This window comes from Syzygium oleosum, unplaced genomic scaffold, assembly GCF_021117445.2.
Source record: "Syzygium oleosum isolate NSW1041296 unplaced genomic scaffold, Sole_v2.1 Sole_v2.11, whole genome shotgun sequence".
In the NCBI taxonomy this organism is placed as follows: Eukaryota; Viridiplantae; Streptophyta; class Magnoliopsida; order Myrtales; family Myrtaceae; genus Syzygium; species Syzygium oleosum.
In genome coordinates, this window is record NW_026607495.1 from 450,559 (window position 1) to 469,202 (window position 18,644).

The following is an 18,644-nucleotide window of genomic DNA, read 5'->3' on the forward strand; positions in this document are numbered from 1 at the left end:
CTAGATAGTGGCAGAGCACTTCTCATATCAAAATGTTCTGGTGCTATTTATGATAATATCTACATTTCAGCTTATGCATTTATCACCTAGTAATACTCAATCAATACACACACTAGTAGCCTTTGATTGTCTTTGTTATCTTCAAAACAACATAGGAGATTTTCCCAACAATCACCACATTGGTGATTTACCGCCGGTCAATGCCTGTAATATGCAATCATGGTGCGGTGTCAAGTTCAAATTTGGAAATTATTCGCAAATTAGGTTAGAATTTCATATGACATTAATTCAAATATTTTACTGCCTAATTTGTTTGATATTGTTATCTCCTAGAGAATTTCGGATATCTTTGGATGAATGCATGATATCCGCAAGATTTTGAATATCAACCCATTCTCTTAACAATGTGCTTGGATGACAATCTGATCTCTAACTGTGAGATATGATACTCGGCAGCACAGATAATCTTTCATTCTTTCCATAACTATTTAAATACGATAGATGATTTTATCCCGTTTCCAAATTTAAACGAGAAACCTTCCATCAGTATCCATAATTACTTGGATATGATCCCTGGTTTATATCATTTCTAAATTTAAAAAGATAAGGTAAATCTCGCGGATTGTGTAGATTGATTTAATAGTGGTATTTATCACTTGTTTGATTTGTTTCTCTAAAAGAAAATTTCAAAAAGATTAGGAATACTTTGAATTGATTTTTAGCGATAATGTTGCATGCTTAGAGTGTATCTAGACAGTTTTCTTCAAACATGATAGAATAACTTAGATTCACTTTTGAATATTTTCTAGAAAGATGGGATAATTTTCAATTTAAATTAGGATTTAGAGTAATTTATTTCCTTGCTTAATTTTGATAATATCCTAATCCTGATAGTTTATTTAAAGTAATTTTTAATTCCGAATTTCCATGAAAAATACCAAAATGAAGTCACTTTAGAATAAGTCCAATTATGTTGACACCTATTTTTAATTTTTTGCCCAAAACTAATTATAAAATTTTTTAGGGGTTAATGTCCTTAATTCCTAAAACAAAATTGTTATTTAATTGCATCTCAACTAGACATTAGGCATATTAATAGTAATTTCATTAATTAGAGTTTATTATTATTATTTTAAAAAAATTCAAAAAATTAATAAAAAAATTAATTATTTAAAAAATCAGGTCGGGCCGAGCTTGAAGAGGAGTTTGAGGAGCCCGAACTCGAAGAAGAGCTTGAGCCCGAGGAGGAGCCTATGGAGTCCGAGTCCGAGGAAGAGCCGGGTAATGAGGATCAGCCGATCGAGATCAACTCGGATACGGAGTCCGAGTCTTCAGGGTCTGATTCGGATTGGGCCCCGTAGGAGTATCTGGGTTCCGGGCTTAGAACCCCCTTTTGGTAGAGCCCTTTTTGTGCAGCTAGCTAGTCTACCCTACCACCTATCCCTTTTTGATGATGAAGGTAGATGCTCACTCTAGAAGCCTATTGTATGAATTTTATGGACTCAAGCTAATGATATGAGTTTATTATTTTGTGCAAGTGTTGCCCTGTTGTCATTATAAATTGTCTGGGTTGTTTATTTTTGCTTCCGCTTGCGTTTGTCTTCGAGTGTTTCGTTCAGGTCGGCGACATGTCATAGGACGTCGCGTTCAATACGACCGTTGAAAGGGTGTCACGAGCCTGTTGGGGTTCGGGGCGTGACATCACTGTTGATTTGGTATCAGAGCAAGGTCAGCTTGATCCAAGTTAGTCGAAGCCTGGAGTGATAAGGAGCGATGACATTGGGGTAGCCAATTAGGGAGACTCGTGTGCCATGCGTACCCCAGACTGTTTGATTGTGATTGCTGAGTGATGTTATGCAATGACGTGTGAGGTGCAGGTGCGTCAGGGCCTGAGGTAAGTGCACGAACCATGTTGGCTGAATTCATGAGACTTCGGGTGGATTAGTACGAAGCCGAGTTTGCAAGGCTGTCCAAATTTGCCCCAAGAATGGTAAAGGACCTAGTGGACAGGGCGAGGAAGTTCTGAGATGGACTGAAGCCGAATCTCTATGGTCAATTGACACTACTGAACTTAAGGGATTACAATGAGCTGTATGAGAGGACTTAACTGGTTGAAAGGGATATGAATGAAAGGGGCTGCCGCTTCTGGATCGCGGTACACGCCGGCTACGGACAATAGGAACTTTGGAAAGAAGTCTATGATAGAGAATATGAGACTTGTCCCTCCGGTAAGAAAGAACTTTGGAAAGTTGAACCACTACTCCAATGCCGCATGTCGGTCTTGTGGAAAAAGGCACAGGAATGGCCCTTGCCCAGATGGACTTGAAGCGTGTTTTGTATGTGGCTGACATGGTCACCAAGTGAGAAACTGCCCGAACAGACGAGCTAGGCCATTAATACAGCAATAGCAACCGCAAGTAGGACATCAAGCGGGAGTTACCCCGCAAAATAACATGGAACGACCATAGGCACAAGGAAAGGTGTACGCTGTGGCTGGGAGGAAAGCAGAGGATTTGTCTTGAAAGTCTGGATGTGTAATGTGATGATGTTGGGTGTAATAGGAGATGATTTTGAAGTTATAACTTGAATGATCATGTACGACGTATAATTGTTTATAGTGGATAGGCGCAATAAGTTTATGGATTTCGGAATTACTGATGATGTTCTTTGGGCAAGATTTGGATGAATGAGTTATCGTTTGGAAATTTCGGATTCTGTAAAGAACTAGGGCGATTGTTTTTGGGAGACCATTAGATTGAAATTGGATGGATTGAGCTTTGTCATTGAGGTGTAGAAAGATAACTATCTTGTGGTTAACTTGTTGGTTAAGGAGCCGAGACTAAAAGACATAGCTATGGTGCGCGATTTCCCCGATGTCTTTCCTCAGGAATTGCCGAGATTGCCACCTGATAGAGAAGTGGAGTTCATGGTTGAGTTGGCCCTAGAAACGGAACCGATTTCGAGAGCAGCCTATAGGATGCCGTTGTCAGAATTAAAAGAATTAAAGGTTTAAATGCAGGAGTCGTTGGATAAGGGATTTATTCGCCCGAGTGCGTCTCCATGGGGAGCGCTAGTTTTATTCGTGAGGAAGAAGGACAAATCGTTAAAGTTGTGCATTGACTACATACAGTTGAATCAAGCGACCATTAAGAATAAGTACCCATTGCCATGGATAGATGACCTGTTTGATCAGTTGCAAGGGGCGTCGATATTTTCAAGGATCGACTTAAGGACTGGCTATCATCAATTGAGGATTAAAAAGGAGGATGTGTCGAAGACGGCATTTAAGACGAGATATGGGCACTATGACTTTACAGTGATGCCATTTGGATTGACTAACGCCCCAGCTACTTTCATGGATTTGATGAATCGGGTGTTTAGGGAATTCTTAGATCAGTCATTATTGTATTCATCGACGACATCTTGGTGTATTCAAGGAGCCTCGAGGAACACGAGCAACATCTACGGATGGTTCTACGGACTTTAAGAGAACATGCACTCTATGCCAAGTTTACTACGTGTGAGTTCTGGTTAAATCGGGTAGCATTTCTTGGACCCGACAAAGATTCTGGGAATGGAATTTCAGTGGACTCGACAAAGATTGAGGCAATTACGAATTGGCCAACGCCGACAACAGTAATCGAGGTTCGGAGCTTCTTGGGTCTGGCAGGTTATTACAGACACTTCGTGGAGAGGTTTTCAGCATTAGCGACACTGTTGACGCAGTTACTAAAGAAGAAGACGAGGTTTGAATAGACGGATAAGTGTGAAAGGAGTTTCCAAGAGTTAAAGCAGAGATTGACGACCGCGCCAGTGTTGACAATCCTGTCAGGTCCAGGAGGTTATGAGATCTACAGTGACGCGTCACTAAGGGGATTGGGATGCATGCTAATGCAACATGGAAGAGTGGTGGCATACACATCGCGACAATTGAGACCACATGAGCTGAACTACCCGACACAGAACTTGGAATTGGCTGCGATTATCTTCGCTCTTAAGATTTGGAGACACTACTTGTGTGGGGAGAAATTTCAGATTTATACGGACCATCAAAGTTTAAGGTACTTGTTCTCCCAAAAGGAATTGAACATGAGACAGCGTCATTGGATAGAACTCCTTAAGGACTATGACTGCGAGATTATGTACCATCCCGAAAAAGCTAATAAAGTAGCAGACGCACTGAGCCGGAAATCGAGCGTCGCGCATAGAATGGTCAAGGAATGGACTCTGTTGGAGGGAGTTCGGGATTCGGAGTTTAAGTTTGAAGTGAGTCATGTCTCAAGTCTGCTTGCAGCATTGAGGATTGAACCGGAAATCCAGACTAAGATTAAGGCTTTACAATCGACGGACCCGAAGAGTCAGAAGATTCTGGGTATGGATGTCCCAAAAAGGAAATTGGAGTTTCAGGTATCCGAGGATGGGATTCTGAAGTTCCGTGGACGGTTATGTGTACCCGGTGATGCAGAACTGAAGGAAGAAATTTTGTCAGAAGCTCACCATAGCAATTACAGTAGTTACCCAGGTAGTACGAAGATGTATCAGAACTTGCGACAGCATTATTGGTGGAATGGCATGAAAGTGGATGTGGCCAAGCACGTGGCCAAGTATTTAATATGTCAACAAGTGAAGGCGCAACATTACAAGCTGGGTGGAATATTGCAGCCATTGGACATCCCTGAATGGAAGTGGGAATACATCACAATGGACTTTGTGATGGGATTACCGAGGAGTCAGAGGGGTCATGATTCAATTTGGGTGGTAGTCGGCTGATTGACAAAGTCAGCACATTTTCTGCCGGTGCGAAAGGACTTCGCTTTGGAAAGGTATGCCGAGATATACGTGCGATAAATAGTCCGTCTTCACTTAGTGCCAGTGACAATTACCTCAGACCGTGATCCTAAGTTTACTGCCGCTTTTTGGAAAAGTCTTCATACGGCATTAGGAACGAAGTTCCAGTTTAGCACAGCCTATCACCCCTAAACAGATGGCCAATTTGAAAGGATAATTCAAACTTTGGAAGATATGCTGCGAGAATGTGTATTGGATTTTAAAGGTAGTTGGGAGGAACAGTGAGTTGGTTCAGCAGTCAATCGAAACAGTCAAAGTGATTCGGGACAGGCTTAAGACCGCTTAGAGCCACCAAAAGAATTATGCAGACCGGAGACGTAGGCCTTTGGAATTTCAAGTGGGGGACCACGTTTTCCTCAAAGTATCGCCTATGAGAGGATTGTCACGATTTGGCAAGAAAAGGAAGTTGAGCCCGAGGTACGTGGGTCCATTCGAGGTCTTAGAGAGGATTGGCACCTAGGCCTATTGTCTCGCACTACTGCCGAATTTGTCCCAAGTTCACAATATGTTCCACGTGTCTATGTTAAGGAAATACGAACCGGATCCAACCCACGTGCTGAATTATGAAGAAATAGACGTGGACGATAGAGTGTCGTACGTGGAAAGGCCAGTAACGATCGAGGACAGAATGAAACGAGTGTTGCGGAACAAGACAATTTCGATGGTCAAAGTAATTTAGGAGCATCATGGAACCGAAGGTGCGACATGGAAAAGCGAAGAGCTGATGCGACACCAATACCCCCATTTGTTCGAATAATTGGGTTGGGTTGTAAATTTCGAGGACGAAATTTTTGTAAGGGAGGAAGAGTTGTGACATTCCGAATTTCGACTCATTTTTGGAATTTATAAAACATATATTTTGTCAATGCGCTTATAGTTAAATCTCGCCCGGAACTGATCACTCTTGGGTTATTTTTAAATTAGAGATTTCGCTAGAATCGCACTCGATCGAATTTGACCGTTATTTAGAGCCCGAACTTTGGTGTCGAATTTCTCGAAGTTTCGTGACGAATTTAATTGGACGGTATCAATATTATCATGGCCAGTGTCGACATTGCCCGGGATTAGTGAAAAGTGAAATTTGAATCGGGTGCGGATTTGGACTAGTAAACCTCCATTGTAGTGTGTTTTAGTTAGTGTTTTGGCCCTTTTTCCTAATTTATAATTAAGGTTTTTCATGGGCCGTTGGATCGATTCCGGGTTTGAACGAGGACCGTCGGATTGCACTCGAGTGTAATGTTTGACTTTTGTCTCTCTCTCTCTCTCTCTCTCTCCCTCTCTCTCCTCTCTCCTCTGCCGCGTCCCCTCCCCCTCTCACGCTCACATCCACTCCCTCCATCTTCCCATGCACGACCCTCCTCTCTCTCTCTCCTACTACTTTTCTCTTCTTCCTTTCTCCTTTCTTCTTTTCTTCTTCTTCTTTCTTCCCCAGCCTACTTCTGCTCCCTCTCTTGCTGCTCATCGCCGACCGTCGCCAACCGTCTGCCTGTCCCCGCCCGCTTGCCCAGCCGCTGTGCCGTCCGTCCAGCCGCCTCCCCTCACTTGACTGCCCTTCTTCTCCCTCCCTACTTCCCCTTCGCGCACGAGCAGCAGCTCGCCGCCGCGTTCGCCGCGGCCCGGCTCCGCCGAGCCGCTAGCCAGCTCATCTGGCCTTGCCCCACCGCCTACAACGCCGCCGTGCCGCCCCGATCGCCGCCGTCGCCTCTGTTGCTCCGACGACGACGTAGCCGTCCCCTGTTCCGGCCGAGCTCGTCGCCACCTACCAGTCGCACGCCGTCACCTCGCGACCGCCGCTCGCCGGGACCAGCTCGCCTACCGCTCGCTCGTCCAGCTCGTCATCGCCACCTCCTGCTCCCAGTCGCTAACCTCTGTCCCGACCGCCAATCGCCGCTGCCTTGGCCGGATTGCTCGTGCCTTGGCCGAGGTCGTCGCCGCCGCCGTTGTCTCTGCTGTCGCCGTTGCCGTTCGGCCGCCAGCCCCAGCTCGCCGGCCGAGTAGCCCAGCCGCTCGCCCGGCCGTGGCCAAGCCCGTTGCCGCGTGCCCAGCCGCTGCCCCAACCGTGGCCTGACAGCCCAGGCCACTGCCCAGGCCATGGCCGAGTTGCCCAGCTCACCGGGCCAAGTGCCCAGCCGTGGCCGAGCGCCGTGCCGAGCGCCCCGACCATGGCTAAGCACGTTGCTGGCCACCGTGCCCGTCACGCCCTCGCCCGCGCCAAGCCGCTACTATTCCCCCAGGCCATTTTGGGCCCCTTGCCGGTTTTTCCCGGGCCAAACTTAGGTAAGTGACTTCCTAAACCCTACCTAGTACTTTGGGTATTATTAGACTTGTTTAGGGGTTAATTAGTATCAATTTAGTGGCTAAGCTTGGAATAGGATTGATATGTGAATGTGATTAATTGGTAGATTAAATTGTGGTGATTGCGTGGCTTAATTAGTGGCTGAATTATGTGGGTTCAATGACCGGATTGTCGTGGCATTTGTGGGTGAAATTGATGTTTGAATGTGCCAACTTGAATGTCGGATTGGTGGGCTAGTGTGGTGAGTTCTTGATTTGAATTTGATTAGTACGACGTGTTAGAGTGGCGAATTGTGTTGTGGTGTATGTGCATGAAGAATGTCCTGAGGCGTGGTTACGCGGAACTAAGCCCGGATTGATCGGAGGGCTGCCAACCTGAGGCGTGGTTACGCAAGTGTGGCTAGAAACGCAAGAAATGACCTGAGGCGTGGTTACGCGGGTCGAGAGAAATGTCCTGAGGCGTGGTTATGCGGGACTAAGCCCCGATTGATTGGAGGGCTGCCAACCTGAAGCGTGGTTACGCGGGTGTGGCTAGAAAGGCAAGAAATGACCTGAGGCGTGGTTATGCGGGTCAAGAGAAATGTCCTGAGGCGTGGTTGCGCGGGACTAAGCTTGGATTGATCGGAGGGCTAGACCTGAGGCATGTTGACACGGGTCATGGAAAGTGGCTGGACACGCATGCGAAACGTGCTTGGTTGAATTGGGTGAATGTGCGTGTATATGGCGCTTGAGTGTTTATGTTACGTTCTTGAATTATTGTTGCAATTATGATGATTTAACTAACATGCAGAGTTGGCACTTGAGTTGAGGCGAGGTAAGTATGGTTGTGTGGATTCGATTGTGTTGGCTGCTAGTTCGTATGTTAGACTCGTCTGGGTACGCATTGGCCTAGGTGGGGCTTAGGTTGTCTACTTATTGAGATTTATTCTCATAGTTGATTTATAAACCATTTCAGACCCCCGACCCCGACCACGAGTGATCTGCCTGAATGTTTTGGGATCCCGAGGCATACTAAGTACTCGGCGGTGGAGTACCCTGTAGAAGCCGGGGAGACCTATGTTAAGCATACCACAGTGGTGTGGGTAGATATGGGTAGACCGGAGTTGCAGTCCGACATATACCGGGCATATTGATATCGGGATTTATACAGAGTCTACGGACCGCTTCGGCATTTTGATGTTCCGTTTAATGGTATAGGCGAGTGGGATCCCTCAGCTGTTATTGCTCCTGGTGGTGAGGTCCTGAATTCCAGAGATCCCCCGGTAAAACCTAGTCCTGAACCGGAACCCGTACCAGAACCTGTGGCCCCTGCAGATCCCGAGCTCGAAGAGAAGTTTGAGGAGCCCGAACCCGAAGAAGAGTTTGAGCCCAAGGAGGAGCCTATGGAATTCTAGCCCGAGGAAGAGCCGGTTAATGAGGATCAGCCAATCGAGATCAACTCGGATACGGAGTCCGAGTCTTCAGGGTCTGATTCGGATTGGGCCCCGTAGGAGTGTCTAGGTGCCGGGCTTAGAACCCCTTTTTGGTAGAGCCCTTTTTGTGCATCTATCTAGTTTACCCTACCACCTATCCCTTTTTGATGATGAAGGTGGATGCTAAGTCTAGAAGCCTATTGTATGAATTTTATGGACTCAAGCTAATGATATAAGTTTATTGTTTTGTGCAAGTGCTGCCCTGTTGTCATTATAAATTGTCTGGGTTGTTTGATTTTCGCTTCCGCTTGTATTTGTCTTCGAGTGTTTCGTTCGGGTCGGCGACACGTCCTGGGACGTCGCGTTCAATACGACCATTGAAAGGGTGTTGTGAGCCCGTTGGGGTTCGGGGCGTGACACATGGAATCCGTCTTTCCAAGGATATGTGTCCCAACAGTCCAGAAGAAAGAGAGCAGATTGCAAATATACCTTATGTGTTTGCTATTGGTAGAATAATGTATTTTATGCTATGTATGAGACTTGATATTGCACATGCTGTAAGCATTACTAGCAAATATCAGTCTAACCAAGCGAAGAGCACTGTATAGCAGTCAAGACTATCCTTAAGTACATATGAAGAACTAAGGATCTATTCTTGATATATGGAGAAGGAGAGTTTAAAATTGAAGCATATACTGATTTTGATTTTCAATTAGATCCTAATGATTATAAGTCTACTTTTGGGTTTGTCTTTATGCTCAATGGTGGTGCAATTAGTTGGAAAAGTTCCAAATAGAGCATAACTACTGATTCTACCATTGAGGCAAAGTATTTAGCTACTTCCGAAGCAGTAAAGGAAGCGGCTTTAATAAAGAAATTCGTTTCAGAACTTGGAATGGTTCCTTCCATTGAATAGCCAATTACATTATTTTGTGACAATAATGGGGCAATAGCTTAGGCTAAGGAACCAAGGTCTCACCAGAGATTCAAGCACATTGAGAGGCGCTTCCATTTTAATAGAGAGATTGCTAGGAGAGGTGATGTCACCTTGCGGAAAATAGCATCTGCAGAAAATGTGGTGGATCCCTTCACTAAAGTGTTGTCTAAATCTTCTTTTGAAAGACACCTTGGCAAGATGGGTTTGAGGCACGAGAAAGGTTGGCTTTAGTGCAAGTGGGAGATTGTTTGCTATATGCCGTAAAGCAACCATGTAATCATTACATGTTAGGGATTTCAGTTGTATTATTTATTTAATGGCAAAGACATATTCATTCATTGTCCCATTTATATGAATGAGTCTATAAGATTAGTTACGGATCAATCTATTCATAAAGGTGTTAAGAATATGTGTGATAGATTCAAAGTTAGAATGAGTCTTTAAACAGTTCTCGGTCGTCATTGAGAGGATATTGATAATCCTATTGAGATCGGTGTGTTCTCAAGCTTCATCATTGAGTATTGGATACCTAAAGGAATGATAAGTCACAAATCATTGGGTATTGTGATACCCGAGCTAAAACACAAGTGCTTGTATCGGACAAGTTCACTAAACTTGACATTCTCAGAATGATTAGCAACATGGAAGCATTTAACTGGGTCAATGACAAATCGCTCAGGCTTTAATCTTGTGTAAAATTCTTATACATAAGGGACGGTGTTGACTTGTATTTTGGATGGCTGTGATTCACAAGTGTGCATATTGACGCTTCGTCGAACCATTTCTTTACTTGATGATCATAGTTTGTTCATATACGAAGGCATATGTGTGTGCAATACGGAATCTGTCTTCTTATTATATACAAGATACAATAATGATGTTCCTATGCGATCTAATTATGACATTGTATTGAAATCCTCAGCCGGGGTTGTAACCGAGAATGAATAGCTTATGTCTCGTTGAAATACATGTCAATTAGATTTATTATGATTGAATTGGTGGCTTGAAAAAAAAATTAGTGGCTTGACAAACAATTCCATGGCCTTTGTTCGATTAGAACAAAGTAAGATAGAAGGATTGAATTACATGATAGCCAAAGTTGACAAGTTCATTATGTTCTTAAAACATTCACACTGTCTGGGTAGCCATGACATATTGCTCACTCATGGTTTGTAAGACTTAGAGATTGATCGAGACAATCAGTTCTCTTGGTTTCATACTGCTAGCTTAGTGATGAACCTAGGGATGTTACACACCATAAGCAATTTAGAATGACGTTTGAATGGGAGAGACATATTGCAAATGTGTTTGCAAGTTTCGGCAATCAGATTGAGTCAGGTAAGATTAAGGTTCTGAAATGGTTTCGGAATCAATGACCAATTGAGGTTCTAAGATGGGTTCAGAATCAATGGCCAAATTAATGTTCAGAAACAGTTTTAGAATAAATGGTTTGATTAATAGTCTGAAATGGTTTCAGAATCAATGACCAAATTAATAATCTATAATGGTTTCTGAATTAATGTGTAGATATATAATCGAAAACAGTTTCAAAATCAATGGTCAATTTAATGATCTAAAACGGTTTCAGAATCAATGGCTAGTTTAATGATCTAAAAAGGTTTTAGATTCAACGGCCAAATTAATGTTCCGAAACGGTTTCAAACTTAACGATCGAATTAATGCTTTGTAACGGTTACGGAGTTAATGGCCAGATTAATGCTCTGGACGATAACGAAGTTAATGCCTAAAATAATGCTCTGAAGCGGTTTCAAAATCAACATCCAAATTCAGACCTTGAAACGGGTTCAGACTCAGCGGCCGAATTAATGCTCTGAAACGCTTTTAGAGTTAATGGCCGAATTGATTTAAATAAATTGGATTTGAGACTAATGATATGAGAAGATAGAAGATCAATCATTTTTATTCACACACAAGAACAATTGCTAGCATAATTGGTGTGGTGAACACACTTAAATTTCTCTCTAGTGTTTGACGCGTGATTCATGATATGTCTGAACTAGAGATCTGTCATTTGTGAGGCTGGAACTAAAGAACATCAGAACTAGATTACTTAGACACGCTACGATGAGATCGGACGTTTGTGGTCCACAATTCAAGAACATCATAACCAAGTTTTCTTTGGGTATGGTATAAGGAAAATGCGAAGAGCCCTCTTCTTCCTTTCAACATACTTCTTCTTAAAATGCACGAACAATGTTTTGGAGATACACGAAATGGATTTTTGCTTCCGCTGCAATTTTTTTATTTACTTTTCAAATGTATTGGCCATTAATTCCGAACCCTTTTTTTAAACCTTAATTTGGTGAAACCGTTTAAGAACCTTAATCTTGCCCGACTCAATTTGATTGCCGAAACTTTCAAACACATTTGCAATATGTCTCTCCCGTTCAAACATCATTATGAATTGATTATGATGTGTGACATCTCTAGGTTCATCACTGAGCTAGCAGTAAGACTTGTACTAACACATTAGTTAACCAAGAGAACTGATTGTCCCGATTCATAACCAAATATTCTTTCCTAACTCATATTAACATACCATTTAAGGAAAGAACATTATGCACAATAGTATCTCGTAAAAGAAATTTTCACTTAGCAAAACATGATAAGATCATAGAGAATAATATCCTTGAGTATCTATCCAATCAACCAAATTATATCTAAGCAAGATATCAATCAATCACATGTATATAATTGATCGCATTTCACAAATCACGGAAAATGCATCACGCCATTCTTTCTTAAAAGATATTTCAACTATAACCAATTATAGATCACGTCATATCAAGCACAATATGGAGATAAATATCAAGAATGATGAAAATATATAGATATTCAAGAATGTACTCAAAGCAAAGTGAGAATTTAAAAACATGCCTTTACTTACCAAATTTTCTTTCTCTTTTCCTTTATTCCTTGCAAGAAAAGTAACTTATCTTTTCTTTGGTGCCCAAATGAATTTGGGTCCTTTCATGTTAGATAATTCATCCATTGTCAAAATCACTTTTCGAGTTGATCTCCAAACTTTTGGGTAATCATTCTTAAGATGATTTGGGTTCCCAAGGTTTGAGCATTTGAAGGAGTCTCAGCCAACAGGTTTTATGAAATGTTTTCTAAAATGATTTTTGTAAGCAAAATTTGAAGGTCTACGCCTCAATCTTTCTTTGACATTTGGAAAATCATTTTGGATCAAACTTTTCTTTTCAAAACCAAGTCCAGATTTATTAAAATATGGACTTTGTATGGAAAGTATATATTCTAAAGCTTTTGAACCGAGAGAAAATTTCTTGGTAATAATTGAAATCTCTTTTTTAAGAGAATCATTTTCTTTTGTAAGCAAGTCTCAACTTACTTTAATTTGAGAAAATTCCTTTTGCAGAAAATCAATCGTATCATTTTTGGAAGAATCTTGTTGCCTTAACCTTGAATTTTCCTTCTTCAATTTAGACATTCCTTTGAGAGTAGATTTGTAATCTAAACATAATTCATCAATATAATTCGTAACTTCAATAAGAATTTCAGGATAACTTACCTCAATTTCTTTCTCTATCTCTGAACTCGAGTCTAAATCTGAGTATGAGTCTGAATTTGCTATTAAGCAAATGTTGACATATTCCTCATCGCTTTCTTTCCACTCAGTGTCTCTCTATGTTTCTGCCTTTAGAGCCTTCTTGAATTTTTCAAACTTGCCTTCTTCTTTATCGTTGAATGACTTCTTTTGCTCAACTTATTTGAGTGGCTTTTTCCCTTTGAAGTTTCTTCCCTTTTTGGCCATGTTTATGAACTTCTTTACCATTCGGGCAAGTTCCTCATCATTCTCTTCATCATCTTCAGAATCTGTCTCATCATAATCAATGCTAGATTTAAAGCAATTAACTTCTTACCTTTGAGATCTTCTCATTTATACATTCGGCTTTGTATGATTGAAGAGTCCTAATGAGTTCATCAATTGATAATGGCATGATTCTTTGAGTTTCTTGAATTGAGGTTTTTATATTGTTCCACTCCTTTGAGAGTCCTCTCAGCAAATTTTTTACTTTTGTTGGTCTTGAGACTAGATTTCCTTGATATGCTAGACCATTCACAATAACTGTGAATCTGCTAAACATTTCACCAATGGATTCTCCTGGCTTCATCTTGAAAGATTCATATTGTCCAAGTAGAATGTTTTTCTTGGTTTCTTTCACTCGGTCCATTCCTTCATAGGTGACATGAAGCCTATCCCATATTTCTTTTGCTGTTTCATGAGAGAAAATTTTATTATACTCAACAGGTGATAAAGCACAATAAAGTGTGTTGTCATCTCCTTCTCCTATTGATGAAGAGGCAGAGGTAGTCATTGTTGGATTTATTCCTTTTTGAATGACGTCCCATTCCACATGATCTTTGGATTTAATGAAAGCTTTCATTTTATTTCTCTAGACGTTGTAATCTTTTCCATCAAAGTATGGAGGTCTAGTGTCATTTTGTCCTTCAATGAGACATGGTGCAATTATGCTAGTCATAGAAGATCGCTAACTCAAAAGTAATATAACACTTCAAAAATGAGCACCTTGCTATGATACCAATTGATGTGGCTAGCAAGGATCACCAAGAGGGGGTGAATAGGTGATGCTATTAAATTTTGACAAATTTGAAGTAGAATTTAAAAGGTCAAGAACTAAGTCAAAACTTATAGTGCAAAGTTCAATTTCTAAACAAACTTCAAAAGCAGTTTAGCAAGTGTTCAACAGAGTATAATAATATGCAAAAGGAGTTTTAGGGATAAGAGAATTTGCACATAGGACTTATAGTGGTTCAACTTAGATCAAGCCTACGTCTACTCTCCCACGCTGACAGCCTACTGGCTAGATTCCACTAGATGATCAACAAAAGATTATAACAATGAGTGATAACACTCAGTGTATGATCGGTCTCATTGTCTCACTCAATCACTCTTTCAGTACTTCTCTTTAGATCACAAAATGTAGCCCACGAAAGAAAAGTGTATAGGATGGAAGTACGCTTAGACTTTGGAATTCTACATTCCGGACTTTGTCTCTTGCTTCTTCTCCTTGGCACCTTGATCTCCTTTTATACTCCTACACTTCCAATCTAGCCACTGGATAGTCTTAGAGGATCGTCTTCCAATCTACCCATTGGACAAAACTGTAAGAAGAAGATTGAGTAGCGGTTAAGTGACAAAATCTGAATCTCCGTTGATTATGGTCGCCCATACAACTGAAGTCCTGGTTTCCAAACGTAGAGCTTCTCCGTTTAGGAACTTGTCTCAAGTTGATTTGCCAATCAATTGAGATGTTTTGCATTTCAAAGTTGGTTTGCAAAACAATCTTAAAAATTGAGTCAATCAAATATTTCTAAATGTGAAATCCAAGCTAGATCACTAGCTGTTATATCCCTTCTGAACTGGTGTCACATTCTAAACTTGTGACAAGATGGAAGCATGCTAAGTTTTTTGAGTCTAAAGTTCTTCATTTCTAGTATAAAGTAAGAAGATATCCAACTCCAGTTTCTATCTTCTGGATCTTTCAAGTATATTGGCAATCGTGGCTCTACCTCGTTGTTGATTTATCCATGGTACTTCCAAGCTCTACCAAACTCCTCGTTCTAAGCTTGTTCACCTTCTACTCAGGTACCTCCAGCTTGTAGACACCTCTACGCCCAATGTCTTGTTCACCATTGATAGAGAACTCGTTCCTTTCATGACATCATCTGCATAATGGCTTCTGCATCTTTCACCTGGTTACTCAAATATTAAATATGTTAGTAGCCTTTGATTATTTTGTCATCTTCAAAACACCACAAGGGATTTCCCTAACACTACTATCACTCTTATACACTTCCTCTTGCCACTGATACAAAACAACAATAACACTACAAAGAAATTTCAATCAAGCTGTAGCATAGTTGATTAATAGAGTGATGATGATAACATAACAAGATTTCTCTATTTTTTGTCCAACCATTTTTAGTTACGTTGATTCTCTTTTTATAAATACATATTCAATTCACCCATTGGAGATGCTTTTCAGTAATTAGGAGCCGTTTAGATTTGATTGGTTCTATCGCTAATGTCTATATCTCCCATAAAATCCTTCTCTTAGACGATAGCATGGTTTCTGAAAATGGAGCCGCTGCTATTGTTACATCACTGTACGCCATCTGTTTAATCAAAATCATCAAAGTTGTTACGACTCATTTTCGGTTTTCCTGCTATGGACTCTCAACCTGCGAACGACTATATTCTACTTGTTCAACGGTCATCCATCAATGCACTCGTTTACCATCATCTTTCAAGACTTTACATTTGTACAATCCAATGCTCTTTATCACCTGATAGTAGCATGTGCTCCCTATCACCAACCTGTTAATGCTATCCATGATCAAACAGTTGGAATGACTTGCGATCAATCTTGCAATCATCATATTGAGCGTGTCATCTTCCAAAGACTATGCATGTCACGCCCCGACTTGGAATCATGACTTGATTGGGGTTATTTTCACGACGTCCTAGGAGCGTTGCCGTCCCAATAATTTTTATCTTTTGTTACGTTCACGCGAAAGCATATTTCATCTCCGTACAATCAAAAACAACCTGGGATAAGGAAAATGCATCACACGACCCACTTATATTTACATGATAGCTTCATTTTACATGCTAGCCATTTTTTTTACAAGCCCTTTCTTTCTATTGGGAACGGGCCAATATCCACACGTATAACCACTACTACATATTTGGATCGCACGGCCAAGGTACACCTAACTCCGCTACCATGGACATTCACAGAAGCTCCAAAAAAGGGTCCCCAAAAAGGTGTTGCTCCTCCCATGCTAGGCCAACCGCCTAGGCACCATTCGCGGCATTCCTGGGTACAGGACCATTGACTCCTCCAAATGGCCCGTTGAACCCACGAAGGGGGCCGAACATGTCACCCTCAGTCCACATGTACCAGGCCATATAAACGTGGGGAATGGGGTTGTCCAGGCTCTCGTCTACCATAACACTAGAGGAGACTTTACGGTAGGCTCATCCCTCCTCCGCATCGATGACATCTATCACGTCTACTACCAACTCTACTGGGGTGCCGAAACAAACCAATAGGGACGCCATCCTACAAATCTGGTGAAAAACCACAGGGAATGAGTCATGGACTCAATATGTAAATTTACTAATGTCAAATTAGGAGGAAGCAATCGCCGTCAAGCATGCGCTCAACCTTTACCACCCCGGGTATCGATGGCACATCAATAGCAAAGTCGTGCTTTACCTTGACTTTGTACAACATGTGGTACACAACTACTATGATCATGTTCAACACATATTTCAACTATGGTGCATACGTGAACAACCATCAACACACGGTATCTCGAACATGCGAGAACAAGCATATAGGATCTCATTTATTCTTAACTGAAATCCATCGATTCTTTCGAAATTCATCGGGCATCTGGAATTCACCAGGCATCCGAAATTCATTGGGCATCCCAAATCTATCGGGCAATGTCACGAAATCCATCGTGGATAGCTTTGTCCATGCAACAAACATCAAGCAATCCGGTTTCTTATCTTTTCTTTATTGGTCCATGCAAACAAAAGGGCCCGAAGGCATGAGTGCTGGTGAAATTCATGGACAGTAAACCGTAATCCTCTAGTATGTCGGCATTGGTCCAGGGCCCGTGACTTGATCCGATGCGCCAAGCGTCGACCAAAACCGTACTTGGCTCGAATCCGATACGCCTCAATATCGAACCTTTACCAAGCGCCATGACGTGCGTACAAGACATACGTTCCCTCTTTCGCGACCAAGTCGTGCTTTGACTCATGATTATGTCTTACAAACAACAAAACACTCAAGCAAACATCAAGCAAATTCCTATCACGGATCAGGTAAAAACACAAGTCAACAACGAATCTTAATATCCTATCTCGAGATTAGGGAATCTACTTACTACAACTAGACAAAAGGGCAAGAACCTAATGGAACCGAATGAGAGGAAGTGGGCGTGAGAAAGAAGTTGGCCAAAGGAGGTGTGGCATGAGAGAGAGTGGGATAGGCGTGAGGAAAAAGCAAGCCAGGTGGGGTCATTCTTCTATTTATAGCAAGACCTACTAAAGCTAATAATGGAGAGGGGCCAAAAGTCTTAATGATTATGGTGGCCTTAGAAGTCTTGGCAATGATTAAGCTTCTTTCACAAGCCTTTAATTTGGACCAAGTGTTCTCAAACTTGGTTTCCTAGTCTCTAAGTAGGGTAATCATGCCTATTAGGCTAAGACTTTCAAGACAAGTCTCCATTATTGGTTTCATATTGACTTGACTCCTTTGGCCCTTGTTTTCCACGTGAAAGGCCCCTTGAGTGTATAATCCTTGTCTTCATCTTCAAGACGCTCCATTATTGTGGTGGTGAGTCATGTCTTTCATTATTGGTCAATGGGACATCTAAGTTTGGTCTCTATTATTGGCCTTCTTGCAAGATAAGCCTCCATTATTGGCCATCTTGCAAGATAAGTTGCTAGTAAAGCTATTGACTTGGCTAAGTCAACTTGTCTTCTTGCTCAACAAATTGTAGGCGTATGGCTTGTTTCTCACCATCCAAGAATACTAAATCATTGGCACAAATTACCTAAGCCAATGGCTTACCCTCTTATTGGACACTAAACTAAAAAAAATCCTTGTTACATCATTTAAGTGGCAAACCAAGGCAAACAAGAGTTTACATGTCCATTCATGATTGACCATCCCGTTTGGACCAAGGTTCAGGGTTGGAATATGCTCAAGTATGGCCAAGCATAGCTAAGCCAAAAATCGGGCTGGACGAAGCAAGGCCTGTTCGGCCAAGCCTGGCCGGGCATAGAGCCGGGCACACAGCCGGGCTGCACAAGTGCAGGGCCGGGCTGCACAGGCGCAGGGCCGGGCACATGGCCAGGCTACATGGGTACAGGGCCGAGCACATGTGTCGACCGTAAGAACAAGCACACGGCCGGGCGCAAGGCCTGGCTCATGGCTGAGCTTGATTGACACTAGACGGTACACGGTCGAGCACAAAGCCTGGCTCGTGGCCGATACTGATCAGTCATAAGAACTAGGTACACTGCAGGGCGCAAGGCCGGGCACGTGGCCGAGTTTGACCAG

General features: G+C 42.1%; 1 protein-coding gene across 1 annotated transcript; it reads left to right on the forward strand.

Moving 5' to 3' along the window:
• Positions 1-1,253: 1,253 nt before the first annotated feature.
• On the forward strand, positions 1,254-8,537 carry LOC130139337 (uncharacterized). Its single transcript, XM_056316136.1, has 3 exons — positions 1,254-1,336; positions 8,099-8,235; positions 8,341-8,537. Exons 1-3 carry the CDS (start codon positions 1,254-1,256, stop codon positions 8,535-8,537), a joined length of 417 nt encoding a protein of 138 aa, XP_056172111.1.
• Positions 8,538-18,644: the final 10,107 nt, after the last annotated feature.

Coding starts and splice junctions, on each gene's coding strand:
- LOC130139337 (XM_056316136.1), top strand. CDS start 1,254: ATGGAGTCCGAGTCCGAGGAAGAGCCGGGTAATGAGGATCAGCCGATC. Junction 1,337..8,098: donor ACGGAGTCCGAGTCTTCAGG/GTCTGATTCGGA, acceptor AAACCATTTCAG/ACCCCCGACCCCGACCACGA. Junction 8,236..8,340: donor AGTGGTGTGGGTAGATATGG/GTAGACCGGAGT, acceptor TTAATGGTATAG/GCGAGTGGGATCCCTCAGCT.